The sequence below is a fragment of the Pipistrellus kuhlii genome, unplaced genomic scaffold (assembly GCF_014108245.1).
Source record: "Pipistrellus kuhlii isolate mPipKuh1 unplaced genomic scaffold, mPipKuh1.p scaffold_m20_p_10, whole genome shotgun sequence".
NCBI classification, from domain to species: domain Eukaryota; kingdom Metazoa; phylum Chordata; class Mammalia; order Chiroptera; family Vespertilionidae; genus Pipistrellus; species Pipistrellus kuhlii.
The window spans coordinates 22304783-22331913 of record NW_023425405.1 but is presented as its reverse complement, the minus strand read 5'-3'; the positions used below and the strand labels follow the sequence as shown (position 1 = coordinate 22331913).

The following is a 27131-nucleotide window of genomic DNA, read 5'->3' as shown; positions in this document are numbered from 1 at the left end:
CATTTAAGGAGACTGAGACATGGATAGGCTGGATTATGGCAGTGTGATACATGGAGCAAGGGTATCTTGCCTTGGGTCCTATGACACTTTCCATTACACTGTACTGCTTTTCACAAACAGGATAAAATAACTGGGAAGATACCTTCATGATAATTCAAATCAAAATATAAACTCATTAATTGCCTGAATAGGACTTCCAAATTCACCCAACTAGCCTATACCTTAAGGTTCAGGAAAAAAGGAAAGTATGAATCACAAGGCAAGAGTTGACAGACACCATGGCCTAGGCACCATCTTGGTCTTTCATGACACCTAAATCAAATAGCCTGGAAGCCTCATGGGGCTCCATGTTGGGAACCTCACTCAGTGCTCCAGAGTCTGAGGAGAACATACTTGAGTAGTGCCAAGTTTATTAGAGTGAGAGAATCCCCCTCACATTGCCACCAGTAGACCCGAGTTGCGCATGCACTACCTCATACCAACAATCATGGAAAATCATTAGGATTGGAAGATACTTTAGTAGTCACCAGGTTGACCCTCCCAGCTGACATGGTAATCCCTCTTAAACTTCTCCCTTTAGTCAGATTCTGTTTACCATATCCACAATGGATACTCTGGCCAGCTCTGGATCAGCACTCTGGAAGAGAATGCTTAAGTACTAAATGGTAGAAGTATAGTTCCTTCGTGTAGGCCCCACTGGATCCTTTTCCTATGAGAACATGTTTCCAGAGTCTGGTGCAAAGTCCCTCAAAATCCCCAACCAAGCACAAAGCACAAAAATGGAGGCGGTGGGAGAGCAGGGTAGTGTCTAGCGACTGGTAGTTGGATTTTGTTCTTGGGCTCTCAGAAGGTCTAGTTCTTGGTCCACAGAAGGCCTGTTGCAGGGTTGTAGGGCCAGCCCTCTCCAAGAACAACTTGTCCTTAAGCTCACGGGAGTCTTTCCAGAGAACAGCTAGGTCTGTTGTTCTACCAGCTGTAGTTTGGCCGTCTTGACTCGCTGGGCTTCCTTCAGGTTCCGTGCACGAACCTCTGGATTGGAAATGAACTCCACCTGCTGCACAGGAAACCAGCCTCGCTCTCCATCTGAGAGTCTCATGCCCTCCAGCCAGCCTATGGGCACAAAATGGGTAGGAAAAAAAATTATCTGGAAAACACATCATTTCCCCTGAACACCTTTCCAAACACATTCCTGAGGTTAAATGGATGGGCATGCCCCCAGAGCATTGGACACCCAATGCACTCATGCTGGCCACTCTAGGTCTGGTCTAATCCTTAGTGTTCTTTCTCTACTATCTTGGATTGAATTGTGTTCCTCCAAAGTATATGTTGAAGTCCTAACCCCAAGTACTTCAGAATGAGACTTTATTTGGAATAGGGTTGATGCAGATGTAATTAGTAAAGTTAAGATGATGTAATACTTGAGTAATGTAGGCCACTAATCCAATATAACTGGTATCCTTAAAGAGAGACATTTGGGCACACAAGCATACACACACAGAAGGAAGACAAAGGTAGAGATTGGATATACTGCCACAAGCCAAGGAATACCTAGAGCTACATAAGCTGGGACAGGCAAAAAAGGACCCTCCCTAGAAGCTGTATAGAAGAAGTATGGCTCTGCCAACACTTTGATTTTGGACTTCTGGCCTCCAAAACCACAAGAGAATACATTTCCATTGTTTTACACCACCCACTTTGTGGTACTTTGTTACAGAAGCCCTAGGAAGAGAATATTTCCATCCCACTCCAATGCTAGCCTACTGCTCATGGACTTTGCCTCTTACCATCACTGCTTTGTTGAGTCACCATCACCACATCTGCCTTCTCCAAAGCCAACTCATCATTCTCTCGAGGTTTGTAGGCTCGAAGGCACTGCACTTGTGGGGAATCTGGAAGAGAAGAGTGTGAAGGGAAGTTAGGAAAGGCAACTGACTGAAACAGGGAGAAGGAATTTCAGGGGAAGGCTGGGAGAACTTGGGATCGAGAAAGTCCACATTTTTGAAAGTTACAGACAAAAGAGACCATTGGAAAACTCTTCATCTCCTACCAGGAAGCGAAACGGTTGACAAGGAAATACAAATATCATAATTCAAATGAATAAAAAATTCTATTTCTGAGGGGAAAATGAATTGAGAAATACATTGGAAACACCTTTAGTGACTCATTATTACAAATACTCTAGATTAGGGGTGTCGAACTCAATCAGAGAAGGGGCCAAAATCTAAAATCCAGCCTAAATCGCAGGCCGAATGGTTTACTGAACAGTCATAAACTGTCATTGTGATGGAAATGCAACAGAGTGCAGTGATGATGACAGTGCGGTGCGGGCCACATTGCAAGGCCTGGCGGGACGGATTTGGCCCGCGGGCCTTGTGTTTGACACATGTGCTCTAGATGCATGTTCACTCTGAAAGCTTTCCTGACTCTTTAGTCCTCCAGAATCTGAGGAGAAAACTTGGAGTAGTGCCAAGTTTATTAGAGTGAGAGAATCCCCCTCACATTGCCACCAGTAGACCCCAGAGTTGCGCATGCACTACCTCATACCAACAATCATAGAAAATCATTACTCAACTTCAAAACTGCTCATGTAGGCCAGACCATTTTTCCTCTACCTAATTATTTTATGTATGTGTTCTGGGTCTGCAACTAGATTGTAAAACCTGAGTCTGGGACTCATTCTTTGTTTTCTTCATGCTACTAACATGGGCCTAGAAGAGACCTAACCAGTGGGGTTTCAGATCTAAGAAGGCACTGAAACCCCTTCAGCTTCAGCTTCCTCCCAGGTACATGACTAGGTTGGTCAGGAAGATTCTTGAGAAAATTCTGGATTTCCTATATTTTTATACTTTTGTGAATCAGGAGAAATTCCTATAGTTTTAAAGCTCAAGGTTAACAAGCCTCAGAGTATTCCTGACCCACAAGCATTCCATCATCTATGGGTTTACTGCTCGTTCTACTTTTCTGGCTGTACTAGTGCCTCAGAAAACAAACAGAACATGACCTAATTATCTGTACTTCTTCTTCTAATGCCGTGACCCTTTAATACAGTTCCTCATGTTATGATGGCGCCCAACCATAAAATCATTTTTGTTGCTAATTAGGAACTGTATTAAAGGGTCATGGCATTGGAAAGGTTGAGAACCACTGTTCTAAAGTCGTCCTCTTGGCCATTCACAGGGTCACAGTGAAGGAGGAAGAATTATCTTGCCTCCCTTACCAGCTCCGTAGAACTGAAGCCCAGCAGATGACACACAGTGAACAAGTAAACTGAACTCAGTTTACAACCGGGCTCTTCTACTTCCATTTCCAGATTTCCTTGCATTTGTTTGTTCTTTTGTTTGAATCACCAAAGGTCCTGTCTTCCTAGAAGTTCAGCTCCTTTTGGATACAGATTAGGGAATCCTTGCTGGAGGACTACCATGCAGCTTACAGAAGACCCATAACTTCAAGTCTTAGCATGAATGCAGGCACATTCATAATTTGTGTAACTGGAAGCCTGGGGTAACACCAGTGGTCTCAGGAGGTAAGAGCAGAGGTCATCCTCTACAGGAGCGGGGTGTGCTTCAGACAAAACTACTGTTTGGATATTTTCCCATAACTCCCACTCCAGCCCTGCTTTCTCCTTTTCCCTGAGACCTTCAAGCAGATAACATCCAATTCCCCTCCCCCTGAAAAAAGGCAGGATAGACTTAAGGGGCCAAATATTTTAAAAGAGCAAACTATTGCCCCAAGTAGGGATTGCATGGGTTTGTGGCATTGCCATGGCGGTGGGCAGTTTTAAGCAGGTATAACCTCCAGTGGACAGCTTCTACCATGAAATTCTGGACAAAAGCAATAAGTGCAAGCCTCTCCAAGTTACCACCCAGCCCTCTGAACTCCTGCCTCTAGAGGAGACTTCTGACCCTGCCATTTTTCTCTCCCTCACTCACCATAACACTCCTGAAGGTCCAACTCCTCTCTTGGCATGGCCAAGGCAGAGATCCATCGGAGCTTTTCACTTCTGAGAAAACAAAGGAGGGTCATTGCTCCAGCTGCAGCTCTGGGGTGTGGGACAAGGAGGGAGATGGGGAACGGACATGACTGTGGAAAGACCTTCTAATTCAGTGGTATTTAGGGCAAGTCAATGGGATTCTGCTTAACAGGAAATATGACAGGATCTTGAACTGCATGTTAATGTCTTGCCACCCTTTATGTATCCCTTCTCTTTCCAAGTTTATCCTGTCAGTGGCATCTCATAAAGTGGGGACATAAAGTCAAATGTCAGCTATAAAAAGGTGGATTTTCCATTGTGGAAACTGTACTAAGCAAAATGCTCATCTCCGTGTAGATCCCCTTGGTCACTTTGCATGATTCTTAACACTCCTCTGCCCACCTCCCTTCTATTAAATGTCTCAGAGATGAAAATCATCTTGTGGTCATAATTAGAGCAGGGAGATGTATCTCTTAATTTTTCTTATGTAATTTCATCCTAGCCTAATTTTGTGGTTGACTAAAGGTTTTTGTATTATCTTAGCCTTGGCTTTCAAACATGCCAGAGTAATTTAGAGGTGTCACTGTTACTGTTCCAGAAAGATGCTGCCCAAGCTGCCAAGTAAAGGACACGGGGCCGTGTCTGACTACTCAGTGCAGGTGACACTGTGCACACAGACTCCTGCACTAGGCTCTCTGTTCATCCCACCCTGAAATGTCCTCCGAGGGACAAAGCTGAAAATTGTCTGAAACATGAAGATCCGACTACTAGGTAACATGTTAAAGTTTTTAAAGGAAAGATTTCATAGATCTTTTATAACATCAATAATAGGTACAGTTTTGTAGCTGTTCGTTATTATTGGCACAGTGTACCAGATTTTATAGGTATTGTTTTTAATATTCTCCAAAATGTTATGCATGTATAAATGTATTTTTATTATTATTTAAAAGATGAGCAAATCGAAGTTCTTAACACTATGGATTTCTGCTCAACATAGGATGAATTGGAAAGTGGGAGCAAGGAAAGCCAAGGGCACATATGCACCTGTCTTGGGCACTGAGGAATTTCTGGCTTGCACACATGGGCATTCCCTGGTGGATGTCAGTAATCTAACTCTTTTAGTGACTGGCCCATCTCTTTTTGGTATCTCACAGACTTTGTCATTCCAGATTAAAGGGAATACAATAGACACTGAGCCTTGGTGGCAAAGTTATACCCTTGGTGGCAAAGTTATACCCTCACCCACTCCGATCTCCTGAGGGTGCCTATTAGCTCCAGAAATTTGGGGTTCTCTGTGGATGCTCCCCAGTCCAGCATGGACTATTTAGTGCCATGGCTATTTTCTGGACACACTTCCTGCCTTGGTCCCACCTCTTCCCTGGGCTTCCAGTTTCCCTCCCCCCAGCTCCTCTGCACAGCCCCATCTCACTGAGTCTCCGTGCTGAAGAGGAACTCGGCCTGGGTGCCCTGCGTATTGTGCAGCAGGAAGAGCCGGAAGAGGTTTTTGTGAGGTCCATGTAGCTTCATTTCACACTTTTCCCCCCGAATAGAGGAGAAGGGAGCATGGTCAAACACCAGGAATCGGCCACCCCTGCAAAATACAAGGCTTTTCAACCAGATTCTACAGTTGTCATACTTTATCCACCCTCAGATCTTAGGATCCCAAGTCCTCGTCCTTAGCATATGGTAACCTGCAAATTTTCATAAAAACCATACGTTGGTGCTTACTCTCAAGATGGTAGCTTCAGAGTCCCCAGGTACGTGTCACTAGCTTGGTAAACCACGTTTCTAATCTCACGAATACTTAACCACTTTAAAGAGTTACAGAGACAGAACCAATATAAATTTTCTAAGACCCTGAGGATCTGGAATTGGCTAAATATCTTTGGACTAGTAGGCTCAGCCTCGCCCAAAGAAACCACAAACTGACAGATTGGGAAAGTGATGGCTAATTTGCTGCATTTTGCTCTGTGTCTATAATATGGTACAGGTCTTGCCATGTGATCTTGTGGCATATTTGGGGTGGGATCCCCTTTTTTGCTTTGGATCCTAATCTTTCTTCTCTATACCATGACCTGGACTCCGTGGATTAGGTCATTGAGAAGGGGTCCTCTAGGAACACGACCCTTCTCTGTTCGTTTCTGTCCTCCCCTCTTGCCTCTCCCATTTTCCTCTTGTGCTCTGGCCTCCCATTCCAATCACTGACTCTCGGGGCCGAGACAGCAACAGACAGTCATTGAAGAGATGAAGGTGGACTGGACGCGTGTTCAGTTTCCTTCGCAGTCCTGGGGAGATACTGGACTCCAGGGCAGCCAGCTCGCCACTCTTCACCAGCCAGCGTGACTGTGAAATGAGCGGGAATATCTGTAGGGCAGAGGAGGGCAGAAAAGGCAGTGTCACAGATCAAGCACCAGGCTCCCTTTTAGCCCTCCCTCCCTCTCCATGCCCCTTTCTCATGAGGTCCACTGACAATCATCTCTTCCACATTTTCCCTCTTGCTCATACCCACCCCTTAGTCTCTGCTTCCCTGTTAACCCACCAAACATCGTTACTATGGTACAGTTCCCACGTCCATAACTCAGGCAATGGAAGGTACCTGTGGTCCAACACCAAATAGTGACCATGTAAGAAAGGTTGGCCCTAGAAACCTGAACTGAAGAAGGCATGGAAAAGCCTAATTCAGGCATGCAGTGGAAGAAGGCAGGGAACACTATGTGTGTGTCTTAGAAGTTAAAAGATCTGGGTAGTGCTGATATCTGTTCTTTCTTTTATTATAACTAGAGACATAAGAAGAGTACCTGGGATTAGAAATGAGAATGGGATTAAGGAGAACAAGGTAGAATCTGCTTGGAGCTGGAATTTGGGCAAAGATAAGGGTAGAAACTAAGATAGATATGTGGATAAGAGGTATTCCTTCTCTCAGGGAGATAAGAATGGCACCTGCTCTGAGTTGGAATTTAAATGTGGAATGTCTATTGTAAATTTGCATTTGGATGGGATTCTTGGCCATAGATGTATTATTATTATTATTATTTTTAAATATATTTTATTGAGTTTTTATAGAGAGGAAGAGAGAGGGATAGAGAGTTAGAAACATCGATGAGAGAGAATCATCGATCATCCGCCTCTTGCACACCCTGTACTGGGGATGTGCCCCCAACATAGGCACATGCCTTTCACCGGAATCGAACCTGAGATCCCTCAGTCCGCAGGCGGACGCTCCATCCACTGAGCCAAACCGGTTTGGGCTGGCCATAGATTTAGATTCAATTTTTTATTGCTTGGGGCTATACTAATTTGAGATGATAAAATATTGGTTGGTTGAAGCACCAAAAATATTCATATCTATAATAATAAGAGTGTATCATGCTGATTAGACCGGATGTCTTTTTGGCTGAAGCCAGGGTTGCAAGGGAAGCCCGGGTCCTGGGTGCCTACTGGCAGCAGGAGGGATGCCCAAGTCTTAGGTGTCAGAGGAAAGCCTGTGCCAGCAGCAAGGGGAAGGAAGGCCTACTCTTGCATAAATTTTGTGCATGGAGCTTCTAGAATATACACTGAGTGGCCAGATTATTATGATATCTGAGTGCATAATAATCTGGCCACTTGGTTTACATCCTATATAATATAAGGCTAAAATGCAAATTGTCCCCTTGACCAGGAGTTCGACCAGTAGGTGGGCCGACCAACTGCCCATGTCCACTCCCCCTGGCCAGGCTGGCTGGACCCCACCCATGCACAATTTCATGCACCAGGCCTCATACATACACACACACACACACACACACACACACACACTCACTGATATACTGAGTGGCCAGATTATTATGTGTTCAGAGATCATAATAATCTGACACTCAGTGTATATATTGTAAAAGACTAAGCAACTGTTCAACCATTTGACTGTTCACTATGACACACACTGACCACCAGGGGGCAGATGCTCAATGCATAGGCATGAAAACATGGAACAGACTGATGAATCTCAGAGGGAAGGGGGAAGGAAGGAGGATGGGAAGAGATTAACCAAAGACCTTATTGCATACTAGAGGCCCAGTGCATGGATTTGTGCATCAGTGAGGTTCCTCAGCCTGGCCTGCAGGATCGGGCCAAAACCAGCAGTCTGACATTCCTTGAGGGGTCCCAGATTGCAAGAAGGCTCAGGCCAGGCCGAGGAACCCCCCATTAGTGAACGAATCTGTGGACTGGTCCTCTTGTATCTTTATAAAAATTTGAATTGGTAAGTTCTCTCTTATCTGTCTAGTTCCCAGGTACACACTAGACCCCTCAGGTAACCTCTTTACTTTATTTCTTATGTCTCCTCCCAGTTTCTTTACAAGCAAATGCATGTACAGATTTGCACCCTCCTACTTTTCCATCAAAGGTAATACACACAGTCTGTATCTTCCCTTTTCCACTTAATGGGATATCATGGAGAATAAAGTAAGCATTCAGGCACCCCAGAAATAGGACAGATCAGAGGCATGCAGACTGCAGTTAGAGACTAGCGTGGTAGAGCCAGCAGGCTCGGTGTTAGCAGGTGACCTAACCAGACATGCCAGAGAGTCACTCACTTTGCATTCAAACTCAATCTTCTGGCTCAGGTAGATGAGCTCCTCCGTCCGGCGCATTCTCTGGACGTTGTTATTGCAGTCTCGGATCAGCTGCCAGGAGAGCAGGTGAGGAAAGAGGAAGGGCACTATTAGAGGTTTGACCTTTGAGGCCCTGAAAAAAATCTGGAAATCAGTAGTTGTGATAGCTACAGTCTTTTCCACCAGGCTTGAACTGCATGAAGGTGGTATCTAGGTGATGTTTCAGGACTCTGGTGTATTTTCTATGACAGGGTCAACATTCCTGGGCTGAGTGAAAGCAAGATGGAATCTGGAAAGTGCCTGCAGTGTCATTGTAGTGGGAGGAGGCATGCGGAGGGAGGTTTGGTGAGTGCAGGAGGTGCTTGGGCAACCCCATCAGCAGTGACCATGGACCTGGGCAGGGGAAGACTGGGGACTGCCTACCTCCTCCAGGGCATGGTGTGCCTTTGTGGCCTCTGCTTCCTCTGAGGATCCAGGCTGTGTTCTCTTCAGAATGTTCTATAGAACACACAATAGACAGCAGCCAGATGGAAGAAGGGTGGAAAACAGGAAAAGATGGTGGGGGTGGGCCATTGGAGAGGTCCAGAAACAAAATTTTAGTAGCAAATTAACCCTGAGAAAAAGGGTGTGGGCAGTGGGGAGACTGCTCACTTTATCCACAGGGTGTAAGACAGTGCAGAAGGGCCAGTTCTGCCTTGTGGGATCTCCTGAAATCACCCTTTTGAGTTGAGAGGAGAATCCCAGGTGGGGTCTATACCTGGAGCAGCAGTTTGAGACGGGTGATGCGCTGGAATGGCAGGATCAGAAAGGACTTGAGGGACAGGCGCTGGCAGATGGGGTCACTCTCCAGCTTCTCTAGGACCTCACGGAAGCTGCTGTTAGTGCTCCTGTCAAACAGCAATGGGTAAGGAGGGTGGGAAATAGGGGGGCACAGAGAAGGCATATGGAGTGGAGACACAGTGGAATGTTTGTGGGTCAGGGAAGGATGGTGAGATCCAATGACATAGGGCTGAGACCTAATGGTTGAGGGCCTATGATCTGGAAGGCACTGGGGCTTGAGATCACAGAACGGGCACAGAATATGTGCTCAAGTGATAGCACTCTGGGTCAGGGGTTGGAGGTGTGGGTGCAAGGTCATCACCAGCCCCACACAGGGACTGATTGGGGTTCAGGTCTCACAGCAGAGTTTGGAAGGTGCGTTCCTGGTAGGTCTGGTTGGTGACGTAAGGCAGGTAGACACGACGGAAGTGGGAGGCATGGTTCAGGACTACATCACACACATGGAAGGTGAAGATGTTGTTCTCAAAGTTCTCCTCCAGGTCTGAAAGGAACCTGTGCAATATTCAAACAAGTCTCATGAGACCTGTGGGTCTCAAGTAAGCAGCTGGCTGAGCCCTGCTCTACCTTGATCTTGTGACATCTCTGTTAGTAAATAACTTCTGTCCTTTGTTCTGTACCCCTTGCTCTGCACTCACATTCTCTCTGAAGCTGCTCCTAGTTTTCCCATGATCTAACACTCTGATCCTAATATTCCATTTCTTGGTCTTTTCTGGAATATATTCTGGTTTTCTTGCCTTTAGATGTTTCCTAAATCTTATCTCCAATGCACTGCATACCCACAGTACATTCAAAACTTAACCCAGGAGGAATCTCTCATTATTTTGTTCATCCACCAATGGTTCTATATCCATCCACCACCCTATCCTCTTCTGTTTCCTCCTCTCCCTACGACTATTGGGAATCCCGGAGGGAGCAGTGAGAGGGCTCCCGAGAATGAAAAGGGTACCTACTGAAAGTTTATAGGCTAAAGACAGTGAGGCAGAGTGAGTGGCATTTGGGAGAAGAGGTGTCTTACGTGGCACTGACATCACGCACGTCCTGTAGGCGAGAGAAGAGCCACTGCTGGTCTTGGTTGGAAAGGATGGCCCGAAGCTGGGCTGAATGCTGGAAGTGATCCACAGCTATGTTCAGGCTGCGCAGGTAGGAAGCCTCTGACACAATCAGCTCAAATTTGGCCTAGGAGTTGGGTAGGAGGAAGATTAATGTATAACACATTTTGAGTCCCTACTGTCTGTTTTAGAGATAGAGTGGTGAACAAGACAGATGCTTTTGTCACTCACCATCACAGTGAAAACTAACATGGTATCAGGGAGAGGGAAGGTGCTTCCAAGCCAATGGGAGAACATGTGAAGGCCCCAGAGGTGTAATAAAGATGCTTTCCAGAAACTTACACTGAACGTTTACAGAAACATGTACTACAGTAGGGGCAGGAGAGGAAGCCAGAGACAAGCATGGCAGTCGGAAGGGTTAAGTGAACAAGGGAAATGAGTTAGGTAGGCTTCATACAATGGACAAACAAAAAGAGACAAAAAGAGGCTCTCTGTAGGGGAATAACCTTACCATCAATGTGTTCCTAAGCACAGAGTGGAGAAAAGATTAGAAGGAGCAAGAAAGCCATGTTAGGAAACTGCCATAGTAAGTCCAGGTGAGAGATGAAGGCCTAAGTAGCCATGGGAATGGGAAGAGGCCTGTTTCATGACTATTCAGGAGGGACACAGGGAAGGACCTAGTTATTTGCTAGAAATTGACTCTAAAAGAGCAGGAAGAGCCCCAGCTAATGCCTCAGTTTTTGAGTTGGGTAACTGGGAGAATGAGTCAGAGAACTCAGAGATTCATTTGTGTCTGTCTTGGCCCTGACATTCTGACTATGTGGCTCATTTGATCTCTGTGAACCTGTTTTCTTGCCTTTTGGGGCAGGAACAGTGACCTCACCTCACAAACATGTGACAGTCAAAAGAAATAGAGTCAGTGAAAACATCTTATAGACCCTAGAAGTGCTATTTTATGAAAGAAATATGTGCTTATAAATGCAGAGGCCTGTTTTCTCAGGAGCCAATGGATGTGTGAGGATGCTGGAGATGTTGAAAGGGAACTGGGTTCGAACCAGCTCCCAGGGTCCGATTCACAAACATGGGGCAAAGAAGTGATTTTCTAAATATCTTCCAGGTAGTTTGGAAGTTGAGGTCAAAACAGGGTCCCCCAAGTCTGAGCTTCAAAAATCCTAAAATTTATATCTGTCTGGTTGACTTGGTAAAAGCATTGTTTATCTGTAAGTCCTTCTGGCCCAAATGTTTCTCCTTCCCACTTCTGAAAGGGGTGAGTATTCCACTAATACATATCAAACAATGTGCCACATACTCTGTTTAAAGCTAGATATGTGTCATTTCACTTAAATCGTGTGGCAACCCTGAAAAGTAGGTATTCATTATCTTTAATTTTCAGACAAGGAAACTGGGACTGAGTAGTTATATAATTTGCCTGAGGTGACACAGCTAGTAAATAGCAAGGCAAGGCTTTAAACCTGAGTTGGCCTAACTTGAAATTAAAGTCATGAACATGTTTTGAATGGTTACTATATATTAGAAACTTACTTTTTTTTTTTTTTTTAACTCTCTCAGTACCTCTTTGCAATGCAATTTTACAAACGAGAAAACAGAAGTTTTTTTTTTTTTTAAAAAAAGCAAGTAATTTGGCCAGAGTTAAATAACTGGCAAATATTAAAGTGGGCTTCCAGGTCACTTATTCTGAAATCTTAATACTTAGACATTATTCCAGGAAACCTTTTCATTGTACTATACTATCTTCCTGGGAAGAAAGGTTTATCCCAGACTGGTTGTCAGTGAAGCTCTCCAGATAAAACACATTCATGGTAATAACATCAGACACACAGCCTCTACTACAGTCTTGCTATTCAGGTTAAGGACCAAGCAGAGACTGATGGTCATTCAAAAGCCTCTATGAGTCCAATGGACCATAGGACAACCACAAGGGGCACTCAGCCTTCAAGGGACACAACAGAAAGCCCCTGGTGTGACTTGGTTGAAGTAACAATCTTTAGCGGAGCTTGAAACCATGGTTCAAGATGGAAATTTCAGTCTAGTCTGAAGCACTAGCGATGGGATTAATTCTACACATGGCCACTTTGTATGAGCCTGACCCAGTACCAGGTATCAGTAAATGGCCATGGCAGAAGGAGGTGGAGAGGCAGGTGGGTGTTGTCTGAAGAGAGAGCAATTGAAGTCCATTGGAGTGGAGATGGCTGACAGTGGGATGCGTGAGTGTGTGGTGATGGTGGAGGTGGTGGTGATGGTGGTGGAGGTGGTGGTGGAGGTGGTAGTGATGAGGAGATGAGGATGTGAGCCTCCCCTCCTGCATCCCTCTCCCTGCCCCCACCCTGCCCTGTTGGGTACCTCTTGAAGTTTTTGGTCTTCGTGGGTCATGGAGAGCAGCACAGTGCTATTGCGCACCACAGGGATCTCCTGCCAGAGGGAGCTCCTGGAGGCCATGGATAGGCGCTGCAGGTAAGACTCTGAGGACACCAGGACCTTTCGGGGCTGCCGGGGGGAGGGGGGCCCAGAGGCCTCTGCCAAGCTGTCCGGCCGCTGCTGGCTCTGAATCTCCTTGTTCAGAACCACATCGCTGTACTCCTGGTAAAGCAGCTGGGCTGTGGGGGTGAATCGGTGTGGGAGTGGGAGAGAATTAGGGAGACAGGGCAATTAGGCACAGAGATAGACAGAAGCCACCAGACGTGCTCTGGCTCTCCTGACAGTTTTCTCTTCCTGTAGGTGTCCACCCCCTGCTGGCAGCCATAAGCCCATCCCCAGTCTTGGGCACAACACCTATGTGCATCCATAGTTCTGTTTCTATATACTCACAGGAGTTGATGAGCTTTGAGCAGCGTCTTGAAAAGCCTCCCATCACCTCCTTTGGCTTTTTCTCCCTGTGGAGCAAAGAAGGGCTCTGAGATGCTTGCTGGCCCTTGGATACCGAGGAGCCCCAGGGGACTATAGACAGGGTAGTCTCTAACCTCTAACCTCTGGGACAGGTGCTGGGATGTCAGGGCCAAGTCCCCTGGCCCACTATGGGATATTTAGAGCTTTCTTGAATGTCATGTTGAATTTTTACAGGGGTTTTAGCTCATGGCCAAAGGGCCTAGGAGGATGGAAAATTAAGACTTAGGTAACAAAATCAGGTAGATCAAAGGGCTCTCTACTCTAGTATCCTGGTGTCTGTCTCTTCTTCTACTTCCCTTTGGGAGAGACAGGGTCCCAGAACCCGTGTCAACTAACAAAAATCTCAGTATCCTAAGAAAAGAGAGTATAATTGTGCTTGTTGGGAGAGAGGATGACTCACCGAAAAACAATGGTGTCTGAAGGGCCAGGAGGCTTTTCTGTGGTGGGGCCTCTTGTATCTGAAAAGGGAAATGGATGAAGTAACTGTTCACAGGAACATTCAGAGATAGCCGAAGAAGGTAAGATGTAGAGTAAGAGATGTAGGCACGTGGGGAGGGGGGAAAAGGCTCATCTGGGAATCTGTGAGGAAGTGCCAAAGTAGAAAGCATCTGATGACTCTACTGGGAGGTATGAACACATCCCTCATGTCAGAATGTAAAATGGACAAGGAGAGGATGTCTTCTCTACTACGAGGAAGCATCAAGAGGTGCTGGTAAATAGAAAAGGGAGGTGTGTTTGGGGGTGGAGGAGAGTGTCCAGAAAAACCTTAGGAAAAGTGATACACAATTTAAAAACACCATGGTTGGATGACAGATGGAGATGCAGGGAAGGAAAAGGAAGAGCATCACAGTGAGCTCAGAGGCTTCTAAGGGCTTCCCTCTGTATTGGGGTTGTATATGTATATGTGGGTGATTGAAGCCAGCAGGGGGAGTAGGAGGAGTCCTGGAACAGAAGATGGATGAGATGGTAAGATCTACAGAAAGTGTGGTCTGATGAGTGCTCTTTGCTCACCTGAAGAGCCGTCAGGTAAGATGGAAGGTCTGCGCAGACCTTGCCGATGCCAGCCCTTGTGCTTACTGGAGCCCTCACCAGAGATGGCAGCCTGTCCAGCACTGTCCTGCGGTGGTCTCCCTGGGTCCCGCCTGTGGGGCCAGCTGGATGCCTTCTCCAGGTGGGGATGGCTGGGTTTTTCAGTCTGCTTTGTTCGACCTACAGCCGACCTCCTCAGGCCATTGGCTCCTTCCTGAGGGTCCATTCTTCTCAAAGATCTCTTGGCAGAGGCCTCTGACTCTTCTGAGTGCCCTGGTTCAGAGATGGGTTCCTGGAGACCCACAGTCCAGGGCGAGGTTGGGGAAGAGGGACTTGGAAGGCTTGTCATGTTGCTGAAAGCAATGTCAGGGGATATTTCACTCTTTCTCCTACTGGTGGAAGCCAAAGAGTCTGTTGATCTGCCCATGGCTGGGGGCCAAGAGGTACGTCCTCCAGAGTGGGAACTAGATGCTGCCCACTCTTGACCAACAGGCCTTGGCTTGGCTTGACCCCCTGAATTCGTGAGTGCTCCCTGAATGCTCTTGTTCCTCCCTCTGGCCTTCGGGGGTAATGGTGGTGGTTCGTTGAGGGGATTTATGACAGGAACAGGGGGTAGAGGCCTGTAGATCCTTGTGCTATTATGAGAAACGGGAGAATGCTGGGGCTGAAACAAATCAGGAGTTGGGGGTAATGGCTTGTTGTATCTCAACCTTTGGGAGAAAGAAGTCTGACTATGGTGGGAGTCGTCTGGAGTAGAGGGCAGAGGTCGGTATTGCCTTGCCACATGGGGGTCAGGAATTTCAGGAAGTGGAACTTTGGGGGGGCCACATAGCCCTGAACTTAGGGCCAATGGAGGGTAGCTACAGTGCCTCAGCGTGGGGACCGCTGCACTGAGATGGCTGTCTCTCTCCACCGCAGAAGGGTGGACGTGCCTCTTCTTTGGAGGAGCAGGAGGTGGAGGTTCATTCAGCCTTGTATCTACGAAGACAGGAGGCGGTGAAGAGCCATACACAGGAGACCCTTGGGCGAAGGCTGAATTATGTGGGGAGCCCCATGGCTGGCTGCTGTGGGGACTGCCGGGCCTGTGTGGATCAGAGGTGAAGTCTCCAGAGTCGTGCCCCAGAGTGGACAATGAACTAGGGAATTCTGGAATAACGTTGAAGTCCCTACTGCTTTTCCTGTCCCTTCTTGGGATCACAGAGACATGGATGGCATGTTTGGGAGGTCTCTGAGGCAACTCAGAATGAGAGAAGGAAAGTGATCGTCCCACCAGGTCCGGGGTCAGCTGTGTCCTGTGAGAGCCCGGGAAGGAGTTGCTCAATAGGTGCTGACTGGCCCCTGTGAAGTCAGCGAGGGGGCTTTGTGGACTGGCCCCGTTGGAGCTGCCATGTGGGTCCATGGTAGCCTCAGCAGAGGGGGAGCCGGGGAGGGCCGCCGGGAGAGTCTCAGAAGCCCCACAGGAAGATGGGATGTCGGTGGGGAAAGAGGCCCTGGAGGTTTCTGGAGAATATGCATCCAGAGAGACTTTTGTCCTAGGGATGGCAATCGGGGGGCTGGCAGCCGGCAAGGTGGCTCTGCTGGAGGAGACTTTGGCAGATGTGGAGGGAGCTGAATCTGGTGAGTTTGGAGATGTCTCAGGTGCACTGGCTGAGGCCACCCGGGGCCTCCCACTGGATGCTGCCCCTGTCCCCAGCTGGGAACCCTCTGGCTGAGGGTCCTGAGCTATTTCTTGAGCTCGTGACCCCCCATCAGGAAAGAAGCTAGGTGAAGGACTGGACTGACAGGAACCTACTATAGGCTCCAGGGAAGGAGTCTGAGCTATGGGACAAAGCTCCTCAGCCCTCAACTCTGCCTGAGAACCAGGAATCCTGGCATTACAAGCATCTGGTAACAAGTCACAGGAAGAATAAACCTTGGGGGCCAGTATGGGAAGACCATCATGCTCTTCCCCCTCCTCTGAAATCCTCTCTCCTCCCACTCTCCCCAATGCAGCCCCATCCCAATCTTCTGCCTCCTCCTCCAGCTTTAGTGTCCCTGGCAGCCCTTGACGTTCTTGCCTTCCAGGTACGTTCACTGACCTCCTGGCTAAGCTTTGATACTCCTGACACTGAGCACCCACCCTACTCTCCTCAGGCCCCCTCACCTCCCTCTTCTTCTGTTCACCCACTTCCAGATCTTCCTGGCCCCGAGTCCTTCCCTCCCACTCATCACAATTTACACCTCCCAATTCCTCATTAGGCCCCTCCCTTTCTCCTTGTTTTGCAAGCACCATATCATCTTGCATCTGTCCTCCCTGTGTACCATTAACCTGCTCCCCTATCCATTCCCGCTCCCTTAGAAGCCCCTCAGAACACACAGCCTCCCTCTCTTCTTGTCCCTGCACCTCCTGACCCTTGGCCTTCTGGGGACACACAAGCCTTTCTTTCCCTGGACTTTCCTGCAGCTCTTGGCCCTGCCTGGCAGCCCCACTTTCAGACTCCTGCAGCAAGTCGGTCTCTACAAGGTGCTCTTCACAGGAAGATGAACATCTGGCCCGAGCAGAAGCATCTGGAGAAGCTTCTTCTTTCTCTGCTGCTTGTCCAGTCCCCAACATCAAAGAAGGGAATTCTGGTCTGAATTCCACCTCCAATCTGCTGCGCAGTTCGCTGCATAGTGGGGCCATGTCCAGAAGTTTACCCTGGACAGGGCAGGCCCAGCGCTCTGGAGGAGCTGGCGTCCTTGCCTGTCTGTCTGCCAGGCTCCTGGGCACTGCCTCCTGGCAGTCTGGGGTGTCCCAGGCCTCGGCCATAAGGTTTTCCTGTTTGGTCTCCACATCCGAAGGGGCTTCCTTGGGGAAAGATGTCATACTCTCAGCTGCACAGTCATTCACATCTCTTTCATCTCTCTGCTGGGTCTCCCAGAGCCTGCGTTCCTCTGTCCACTTACAGGATGGGTCCCGGCCTTCCTGAGCTTCGGGCCCCACGGCAAGCGGCTGGCTGCTTCTCATAAGAGCTTCAGGGATATCACTGAATTCTGCCACAGGAATGGGACCCGGTGCTCCACTCCGGGGCTCCGCAGCCTCCATCGGGGCTGAATCCTAAAGAGGAATAAAAGACAAAGATTCTATCACCTCTTCTGCTTTTACCTATCAGAGGGCTGGACTATGAAGAACAAGAGTGGGACATTTCTTTGGTTCTCCATGGACTCATTCTTTGAGACAAAATGTACTTAATAAAATAAGCAATAGCCTCTATAAAACTTGTCACTTATTTGCTCATTTAATAAGTACTTAGCAAGTGACCCTTTCAAGGAGGCGGGGGGAGGGGCATTTAGTAGAGAAGGAGATATGTCCTCATGGAGCCTGCAGTCTTGTGGGAGAGAAAGATAGTAAGTGAATTAGAGCTTCATTGACAGAGTGCCAAGTTCCCTACTGGTCATTCCTCCTAGGTGGTATTATGTCATATTGTTTCTCCCTGTCTACTCTCTGGACATCAAGAGTGACTCAGTCCTATGTAACTCCCAGACACTGAGTGACACACCCAAGGTCTAACTGCACACTAGGCAGTGTTTCAGGGGGACCTTCCTCATCTGCTGATGGGGATTAAAATAAGTCTGGTCATTATAACCCATGTTTAAGGCAAAGTGTAGTATAATTGCCTTTATACAGGGTCTGTGCTCATCTCATTTTTCATAGTGTCAAGCACAGCCCTGTAACTAATTAACAATTTTGTTTTCAATGAGAGAGGCAGCTGTCATAAGGCAGAATGACTTGTTAGATTAGAACTGAAGGGATACCGAGGTTACCTGCTTCAAGTAGGTTCATAAAACTGTGTTACTCTCATTATCTTACTCTTTCTCTCCAACAACCTTGTGAACTCTTCTCATGACTTGTCAAAATTTTGACCTTCCCACCCCTGCTCTCACTTCAGCAAATTCTTTGCAAAATATTGAGAAACCAAAGGAAAGGAACTGCTCCAGTTTCTTTCAATTCAGAGACCTGGGTTTTGCCCTCTCCAACTTTTCTCCTCTGACAGGGCGGGCACCACCTTCAAAGCACCACCTTCTTCAGACTTCCTTCTCAGGGATTCTATGTTATGGGTGACTTTCCTCTCACCATCATCTCTGCTAGAATCATCCCGCCAGCATTTATGCATGTCCATGCCTTTCGCATCTTTCTAACCTGTAAAGAGAGTTGCTCATACCTGCTATCCTCACAGCCTCACATCTCGACTGCATTTCCTACAATCTTTTAGTTGTAAACTCCAAAGGAGACTCTATGAATGCTTATTTTGGAGGTTCCTGTCAGTATTTATAATACACTACCGACATTAGAAATACTCTCTTTCTTGTTATCTATGAGCCTACAACTTACCGATTTAACCTCTTACGTTTTCCCCAATCCCCTAACTATGTTACTGTGCTCCTCTTTGTAGCACTTATCAATTATAGTGCACTTTTCTTCTCCTCTGTAGCATTTACACAATTATGATTATTATATAATTACTAGAGGCCTGGTGCATGAGTTTGTGCACCAGTGGGGTCTCTCAACCTGGCCTGCAGGATCAGGCCGAAACTGGCTCTCTGACCTCCCCCTAGAGGTCCCAGATTGCTAGATGGCTCAAGCCAGGCCAAGGGACCCCTCCGGTGCATGACTGGGGCCAGGGAGGGACGTGGGAGGTTGGCCAACCAGGGAGGGACCCTGGGTGGGCTCCATGGCGTGTCCAGCCCATCTTGCTCATTCCTGATCTGCGGGACCACAGCAGCAAGCTAACCTCCGGTCGGAGTGTCTGCCCCTTGGTGGTCAGTGCACATCATAGAGGTTGAGTAACCTCAGCATGTCATTAACATATTACACTTTGATGGGTTGAATGGCTGACAGGACATTTAGCATATTGGGCTTTTATTATATAGGATGTGTGTATTCTGATTTATCATCTATCTCAAACAATAGGTGGTAAATGGCCTGAGATCAAGAACTACATCTGTCCTGCTCAAATACCTATACATAGCTCAGTACCTGGCCTGTACTAAGTGCACAATAAATATTTTTTAATTACAGAATAAATTCTTGTTTCTCTCTTGGCCTACATTACCCATATCTAATCTAGCCATCAAGTCCTATTAACCCCAGCTTCTCAGTAACCTTCAAGTCTGTTCTCTTCTCTCTCACTACTAGACCCTGCGTAGGCCGCTGTCCTCTCACTCAGACCACTGCACTTGGGACAGAGCCTGGCCACCGGCCTCCACACAGCTTCTCTTGCCCTTTTTCCAAGGCATTTTCTACCCAGCACTTGAGTGAGTCAAAAGCCCCGCTTCGAGTTTAAATTCTTCAATAGCCTCTAACTGCCAATGGGATGAAATACAAATACCTGGCATGGGTTATGTACCCGCCTCAGTCTGGCCTCTTCCTGCCTCCCCCCTCTCTTCACGCCACACCCCACTGGCCTTCATCCCTCTGGCTCACCTCCCTCTCTCCTGTAGGCCTTCAGTGCTGCTCCTCGGCCTGGAATCCTCTGCTCCTACCCAGAGAAGCCTCTACTCTCCCATACTCAACTGCACTTGGAGTTACATATTTAGTATCTGTTCTCATAAGGGCGCAAAAACTGCAATGTTAACTGCTCAGCCCCCTCTGCCTGAAGCTTAGTTGGCCCTCAACAAAGATTTATTGCGTGGATGAATGGAGGAAGGAAGAATGCAGAGGTAAAAGAGTGCTGTTCAATTTCCAGTTCTGCCTTTTTGTTATCTTGCTAATTTTAAAGCAATTGTGAAAGCCACTTAAACATCCATTTTCTTATCTTTATATAAGGGAGAGAAATTTTCTTTGCAAGGAATTCTAATGAAAATTAAGTAAAATGATATAAAAAGTGCACTGTTAAATGTAAGGGTCATAAAAATGTTAGGGCTTATAATTATGGTTGATGAGGGAATAAGTGTAAGAGAGAAATACAGGACTTATGAGCTGGAAAGACCTTCAGAGATAGTCAGAAAACTGCTTAAATTAAATGAGGAACCTAGAGGTTAGATAATCTAGTCATTTGCTCACATAAGCAATTGGTATAGGTCCGTGGTCGGCAAACTGCAGCTCGCGAGCCACATGCGGCTTTTTGGTCCCTTAAGTGTGGCTCTTCCACAAAATATCACGGCCTGGGCAAGTCTATTTTGAAGAAGTGGCATTAGAAGTTTAAGTTTAAAAATGTTGGCTCTCGCTGAAGCCAGTTTTGCTCAGTGGTAGAGCGTCGGTCTGCGGACTGAAGGGTCCCAGGTTCAATTCCGATCAAGGGCATGTACATTGGTTGCGGGCACATCCCCAGTAGGGAGTGTGCAAGAGGCAGCTGGTGGATGTTTCTCTCTCATCGACGTTTCTAGCTATCTATCACTCTCCCTTCTTCTCTGTAAAAAAAAAATCAATAAAATATATTTTTTTTAAAATGTTGGCTCTCAAAAAAAATTTCAATTGTTGTACTACTAATATTTGGCTCTGTTGACTAATGAGTTTGCTGACCACTGGTATAGGTGAACTCAAACTAAGGTCTTCTAACAACTAAACTATAAGCAACTAGAAGTTCAGGTGTAAGAAAGCTGGAAGGACTCCAGCCTGGAATGACGCCGGGGCCTATGGAACCCATAGGTACACCTGGACCTGCACCCTCCTTGTCTGGTCTGGGCTTAAAGTGAAGCCCACCACCCAAAATGTTCACTGTCCTGCTAACGTACTGCACTTAGGCAGATGCTTGCACAAGTACCCCTCCACATGCACGTACCTGCATGTGCACACACACACACACACACACACACACCAAATGAGCCACCCTTGCAGTTTCTACACAGTAGAGACTGAGATAACTAAACAAGCAGGTCCCCAAACACCCTGCAGGTGTGATAAGTATGTGACAAGTTCCTGGCCCTGGCCACCCCACAGACACAAATACCATCTATACAGGGCAAAGAGCCACCGTGTCTAACATAAGCATACTTGTGTAGAGGGCTTTTCCATCCTTTCCCAGTTAATTGACACAGTGTAAGATTTGCTCCCTATGTCTAGCCCTAAGGACAAAATACTATAATCACTATGGGTGATACTGTGATGTGACCCTATTCTCTCAACCACGTGTTAAATAATATACTTGCTCAGCATAAACACTTTATGAATCTTGGCTCCTGCCTGCCTAAGGGGACAGTATAACTAAATCTGTAGTCCCCCCTCACCCACAGCGTATTGTCCTGGCCCTATACCCATATACACTGCCATGTCCTCAAAACAAAACAAAGTCTCTAAAAACACGTGTGTTTCTGCTATATTTAGGTGCATCTGTAGGCACCAAGGGCTACCTGGGCATCTTCAGCCCCATACTAGTGACACAATGCACGTGTGCCTCCTGCAACCCCATTGACAGTATTTCTAACACCATCTATCCATTTGGAAATATTGGTGGTCACCAGCTCAGGCACCATACTTGATTCTGTCCTATTGTAATCCTATTTTAATCAGCACCACAAACCCACAACATGACAAAGGTCTAGGGAATCTGCACATAAGGACATCAGGAGAGAGTTTTTGCACTGCCCTTTGTTACAGTTGCCTCCTCACCACCTTCTCTATGGGGGCAACGCTCAGTAACTGAGCACAGACAGATAGAGCATGGCACCTTCCAGACCAGACACATGTTGCATCTGCTGACCCCGTCCCACCTATGACTTCTTTCAAGACAAATCTGCAAGTCACCCCATTAACACAGTATATGACAGAACTCAGGATCTCCCTTGGAGCCCCAAACACCTTAGCTCTTGTCCATTTCTAGTCTGCAGACATACTGTTTCAAAGACAGCCCCCTCACCACTACCCACCTCCATCACACTGCTGCTTCTCCTTCCAACCCATGCTGCCTGCTATGTGTACTTCTAAGTATCTGCTTCCTGGATTTTCTAGCAATGGCAGTTTCAAATATTCGGATCCACACCACAAGTCACTAAAACACTTGAGACTGCAGCACTTCTGCATTCATACTACATCGTCTACACTAGGGGTGTCGAACTCAATCAGAGAAGGGGTCAAAATCTAAAATCCAGCCTAAATCGCGGGCCGAATGGTTTACTAAACAGTCATAAACTGTCATTGTGATGGAAACGCAGCGGAGTGCAGTGATGACAGCGCAGTGCGGGCCACATTGCAAGGCCTGGCGGGACGGATTTGGCCCTTGAGCCTTGTGTTTGACACATGTGGTCTACACTACTGCTTATCATAGGAAAATACCCCCAAATCACTTTCGGTTTTTTGTGTTTTTTAATAAACTAGACTCCCACGTACATGGTTGCCTTTATCAGTGTTTGACATTAATGCCCCCAACACTACACAGATATAAAAATGAGAGTTGCAATCTGGATCACTAACTGCAAAGACCTGTGCTCTACTCACTTTAGAAAAGCCCCACCACCCCAGTGAAGACTATAGTAACCGTCTCTTATCTATTCTTAATGTCTGAGAATACCACAGCCTCCACTGCCCTGCAGACCACATGGCCCGCACAGAACATCAACAGTAGCAATGCTGACAGGCCCCACAAGCCCACTGTGTCTCCCCTTCCCACCCCCTCCGCCATCCACACAGATTATGTGTGAGTGACCTCTTTGTGCCCTTAGCAGAGCCCCTGAAGGGTGACCTTGTTCTTGCTCACCACCAGCTCCTGTTCACTTCACACAGTGAGTGATTTACCCTGTCTACCCAAATGCTGTCAGCTACCTGACACTTGAGTAACACTCACTGCTCTTGTTCAATCCATGGCCCTGTGAGTGGCCCCTTTCTTGTCCACACCTCAGTGACTGACCACTCCAGACACCACAAATGACATCTTCTTGTCTATCCCACAGACACCGTGCTTGATGTGGCCACAGACAGACCACACTGTGGTCAGCCATATACTCTTGGGACCCCTAGGACATGAAGACTCTTGACTGTTTTGAATCACTGTTTTCTTTTGGTGAGACGGATACCTTTGCACACCTCCTGACCTCTTTCTCTTTCCTACCAGGATAATGACATACATTCCTCCTGCCAGACAGTCTCACTCAAAATTGACACCTACGTCCTTCCTCCTCCCAGCCCCACCCCCAAAGAATCCCCTCAGTAGACATGGTTTCAGTTTCAGGCCCACAGACTGGTTATCAAATGATTCCCATTTTGCTAGGATTTAGGTCAGTCTCTTCTTCACACTCTGGTGTAGCTAAAACAGGAAGTTGAAAGGCCACATCGGGAGCTGTTGAGCTAGAAGCTGGGATTTCTGGAGTAGGCCAAGGATGCAGAGCCTTAGAATGACATGGGAGAAGCAAAAGAGGGAAGGAGCTAGAAAAGAAAGCCACCCGCTCTCCCTCACCTGTCTGACACACCCCTCTTCCCTCAATCTGACGAGAGTCCTGGCCAGAGTTCACTTTGGTAGACAGAAGGGCAAACTTGTCTTGGGAACCCAAGCTCCAGGAAGGGGAGAAGGGACTGACATCTGAACTAGCTCTGGCCAAGCTGAACTGGCATCAGGACTAGCTCTCTAAGGACAGTCGATTTTAAATGATGCTCAGAAGGAGAGCCCCAAGCCCAACTATACACAGCTTCTCTGCCCACCTCCCCAAGTTGAGAATGCAAATTGTGCTTGACAGGAAACTTCGGAGGGACTCCCCAGATACGGGGAACCAGAGAAGGGGGCCAGGGCAGGACACGTTTTTACAGGTGAAAGCACCTTGGCCAGCAAGGGAAAGGCAAGTACGGAGACATCCACAGTGAGCGAATCCCTGGGAGGGTGAGCGAAGGAAGGCCCAGGCCTAGTTAAGAAAAAGGAGACAATGAGATATCCACAGGTGGGGAATACGCTCCACACACCGAGTCTCAGCTATCCCTTATTATAGGGTCAGCTTTCCGCAGGGCCAAAACTTGGAAGAGTCCTACTATTGGCCCGGAGAACATCTGGGGGCAGGGTGCCCAGTTCCCAGGAAGGGGCCAGGCCGGAAGCGAATTTTTCAGGCAAGAGCATTTCCTCCAGCTTCCCTCCCCTTCCTGACCAAGATACTCAGTCACACGCCCCAAACTCTGCCCATCTGCCCAGCCCCCCATTTCCGGAGCCTGCGCCCTGGGACCGGGCTGGGGCTGGCCCCGGGGTAAAGGCCTAGTTTCCCCGTCCTGGCCGACCCTCCCTTACCTCCGCCGGGACCCCACGGCCGCCAGCCCAGAGCCGGGAGCCGCGAGGGCGGCGGGCACCCACCTGGGCAGTGTCACATGCTGTCCCGGCACCAGAGTCCCTCCGGGTCCCAGGCGCCGGCCGGCCGTCCCCAGCGCAGGCCCTGGACGCCACCGCCGCCCCACCCGCGCCCGCGCCCGCCCCTCCCGCCGGCCGGAGGGAGGGACCTGGTTCTCCTAGGAAGTTTCAGGTGAGGAAACCAGGGACACACCTTCCTGGGGGAGGGGCAGGGCCCGGCGGCTCCGCGGCCCCATTGGTGTGAAAGAATCTCCCGCGTCACCGCTGGGCAGTGGCGAGCTGGAGGGGAGCCCGGCGCCCAGGGCTGGCGGCGGGGCCGGGGACAGCGGCCGGCACGAGTGGCCGGAGGCGGGGGGGCGGGGGGGGGGAGCGCTCTTGTGCCCTTGTATGTCTCTGAAATCTGCTTGGATGGCTCTCCCCGCTGCCTTTCTCCACTGGAGCCTGACTCTGGACCATGCCGGTCCGCCTTTTGTTAGCCTATCTGTCCCTGAACGCCTGAGTTTCTCTGTTAACTTTTCTGAGTTAACATTCGGGCTCAATGTTAATTCTCTTCCTGGTGTCTCCCTGCGACTCCCTATAAGACGAAGGGTGTATCCTGAGTTTTCTCCCTCCCCCTCTCCGTCTCCCTAAGAGGCCATCGCTCAGGGCATAGGAATGAACATCTCTGAAGCCCCATGCCCCAGCCTCTGGTCTAGGTGTTATCTGAGTTCACTTAGGATGATGATCCATCTCAGGGTGTGTTTTCCTTCTGTGCTCTTCCCAGGACCTCCGTGTTTGTGTGTGTTTGTACTGAAGTATGGAAGCCCTTCTCTTGGGCCTGCCTGTGGGTTTGTTTTTTTTTTTCACGGCTGTATTTTTCCCCAATTCTTTCAGGGAAAGCTTGTGTTCTGTTGGTCTGAGTCCAGGCTGAGTGGGTCTATTTTTAATGCATTTCCATAAACTTCAAAGAATGCCAGAATTTTCTGTGGTAGACACACACACACACACCCCTAAGGGACCAAGATTCTTGGTATTTTAGTCTGACTATCCCCAACCCTCTTCCCCACCCCTCCCAGAGGTTCCATCCTGATTGATATAAGTCAAGTGGAATCTTAATAGGCTCCCTGGTTATTTTGTTCCTGGGAATGCCACCATCTATGGGCCCAAACAGCTAGTGGGTTAGACCACTGGCTGCCGCATTGAACCTCTGACCATGACTACTACAATGTTGAAGGGGACTTTAGGAAAGAATGTAATTAAGATAGAATAGCATCTTCTCCAACGAAGTCCTGAAACATCTCTAAGTTCAAAGAATGTGCTGCTTTGGCCATTCTGCTCTGAGGGGCAGCCCTGAAGAGTTCAGCAGCCTTCAGCTTACCCTGCGCTGCCATGTAGGTGTGGGAAGCAATGAGAGGAAACTGGGACCAGTTCAGGTATGTAAGGACAGGCCTAGCAAATGCCATAAGCTCAGCAAGAGGATAAAAGTGGCAAGTGCAGTAAATAAAAAAGTTCATTGAGGCATTACTTACAGTAGCCAAGATATGGAAGTAAGGTAGGTGTCAACTGGTAGATGAATTGATAAAGATTACACACACACACACACACACACACACAGGAATATTACTACAGCCTTACAAAGATTGAAATCTTGCCACATGAGATAGCATGGATGGACTTGGCCAGTATTATGCTAAATGAAATAAGTCAAACAGAGAAAGAAAATTACTGTATGGTTTCACTTATATGTGGAATCTAAAAAAACAAAGCAAATGAATAAAACAAAACATAAAAACCCAGACTCATAGCAACAGAGACCAAAGGAATGGTTATCAGAGAGGAGGGGCTGGTGGCGGTGAGGGAGTGAGTGAAAAAGTTTAAGCTGAATATAATTGATAATAGTGTGATAAGTTTGCACAATGACTGATGACTGTTAGAAGTAGTGTGGTGATCACATTGTAAGAATCATTATATTGTATATCTGAAACTCATATACTGTATGCAAACTACAGTTAAATAAAAAATAAAAAGTTAAGCTAGAGCTGTCTTTATTTCTAGGCTGGGAGAGCACACTTAGTCCAGGGTATGAGTGAGCAAAATGAGTGAGCTCCTGATCCTTGGGTGGAAGGTGCTGATCACTGCCATTCCATGCTGCCTCCTGAGAGTGGCCACATGGTCAGAGGCACTGGACTGCCTCCCGCCAGCCTGGCTATTCTTCCTGCTCCACTCTGGCTTCTGTGTTCTCCTGGATTACAGCTCTCTGTCCTTTGTTTCCTCACTCAGGTCTCATAGACTTGACCTCTTCTTGTTCTGACAGCTCTGACCTTTCAGCACTTTTGGTTTTTTAAGTTACCAACCTGATCCAATGACCACTGAGCTCTTTTCCAGAGAGCTAAGTACACAAGGCTAGACCTGACTTTTCAAGTAGCAGTGAGATGTGGGGAAGTTAAAACTTATCAGTTAGGGAGTTAGCTCTTCCCATGGAGCATCCCTGTCTGCAGGGTGTGTGTATCTTGGGGACCCACCGAGCTCTTCACCTTGCAAACTATTATGATTT

At 47.8% G+C, this 27131-nt stretch overlaps 1 protein-coding gene and 1 long non-coding RNA gene across 8 annotated transcripts in view; one reads left to right on the top strand and one right to left on the bottom strand.

The window, feature by feature from the left end:
- Window positions 1-395: 395 nt before the first annotated feature.
- Window positions 396-24733, bottom strand: ARHGEF5 (Rho guanine nucleotide exchange factor 5). 6 transcript variants are annotated; one of them, XM_045577821.1, is made up of 16 exons: window positions 24605-24697; window positions 18563-18599; window positions 14364-17457; window positions 13753-13810; window positions 13275-13339; window positions 12810-13063; window positions 10415-10575; window positions 9739-9891; window positions 9317-9446; window positions 8983-9057; window positions 8542-8631; window positions 6129-6334; window positions 5400-5561; window positions 3930-4000; window positions 1785-1889; window positions 396-1110 (listed from the first exon to the last, which is right to left on the bottom strand). In XM_045577821.1, the coding sequence occupies exons 3-16, from the start codon at window positions 17443-17445 to the stop codon at window positions 953-955; spliced, it is 4770 nt and encodes a 1589-aa protein (XP_045433777.1). In that variant the 5' UTR covers window positions 17446-17457; window positions 18563-18599; window positions 24605-24697; the 3' UTR covers window positions 396-952. The 6 variants fall into 6 exon arrangements, with proteins under 6 accessions (XP_045433777.1, XP_036285029.1, XP_036285031.1 ...); XM_036429136.2 differs by lacking the exon at window positions 18563-18599 and having other exon boundaries at window positions 24605-24733; XM_036429138.2 differs by lacking the exon at window positions 18563-18599 and having other exon boundaries at window positions 6177-6334; window positions 24605-24733.
- Window positions 24656-27131, top strand: part of LOC123651890 — a 31709-nt gene continuing 29233 nt past the window's right edge. Inside the window, exon 1 of one of the 2 annotated variants that reach the window (XR_006740876.1) lies at window positions 24656-24770. This is a non-coding gene — a long non-coding RNA (uncharacterized LOC123651890). The remainder of the gene's footprint in view (window positions 24771-27131) is intronic. The other variant, XR_006740877.1, reaches the window with a different exon arrangement.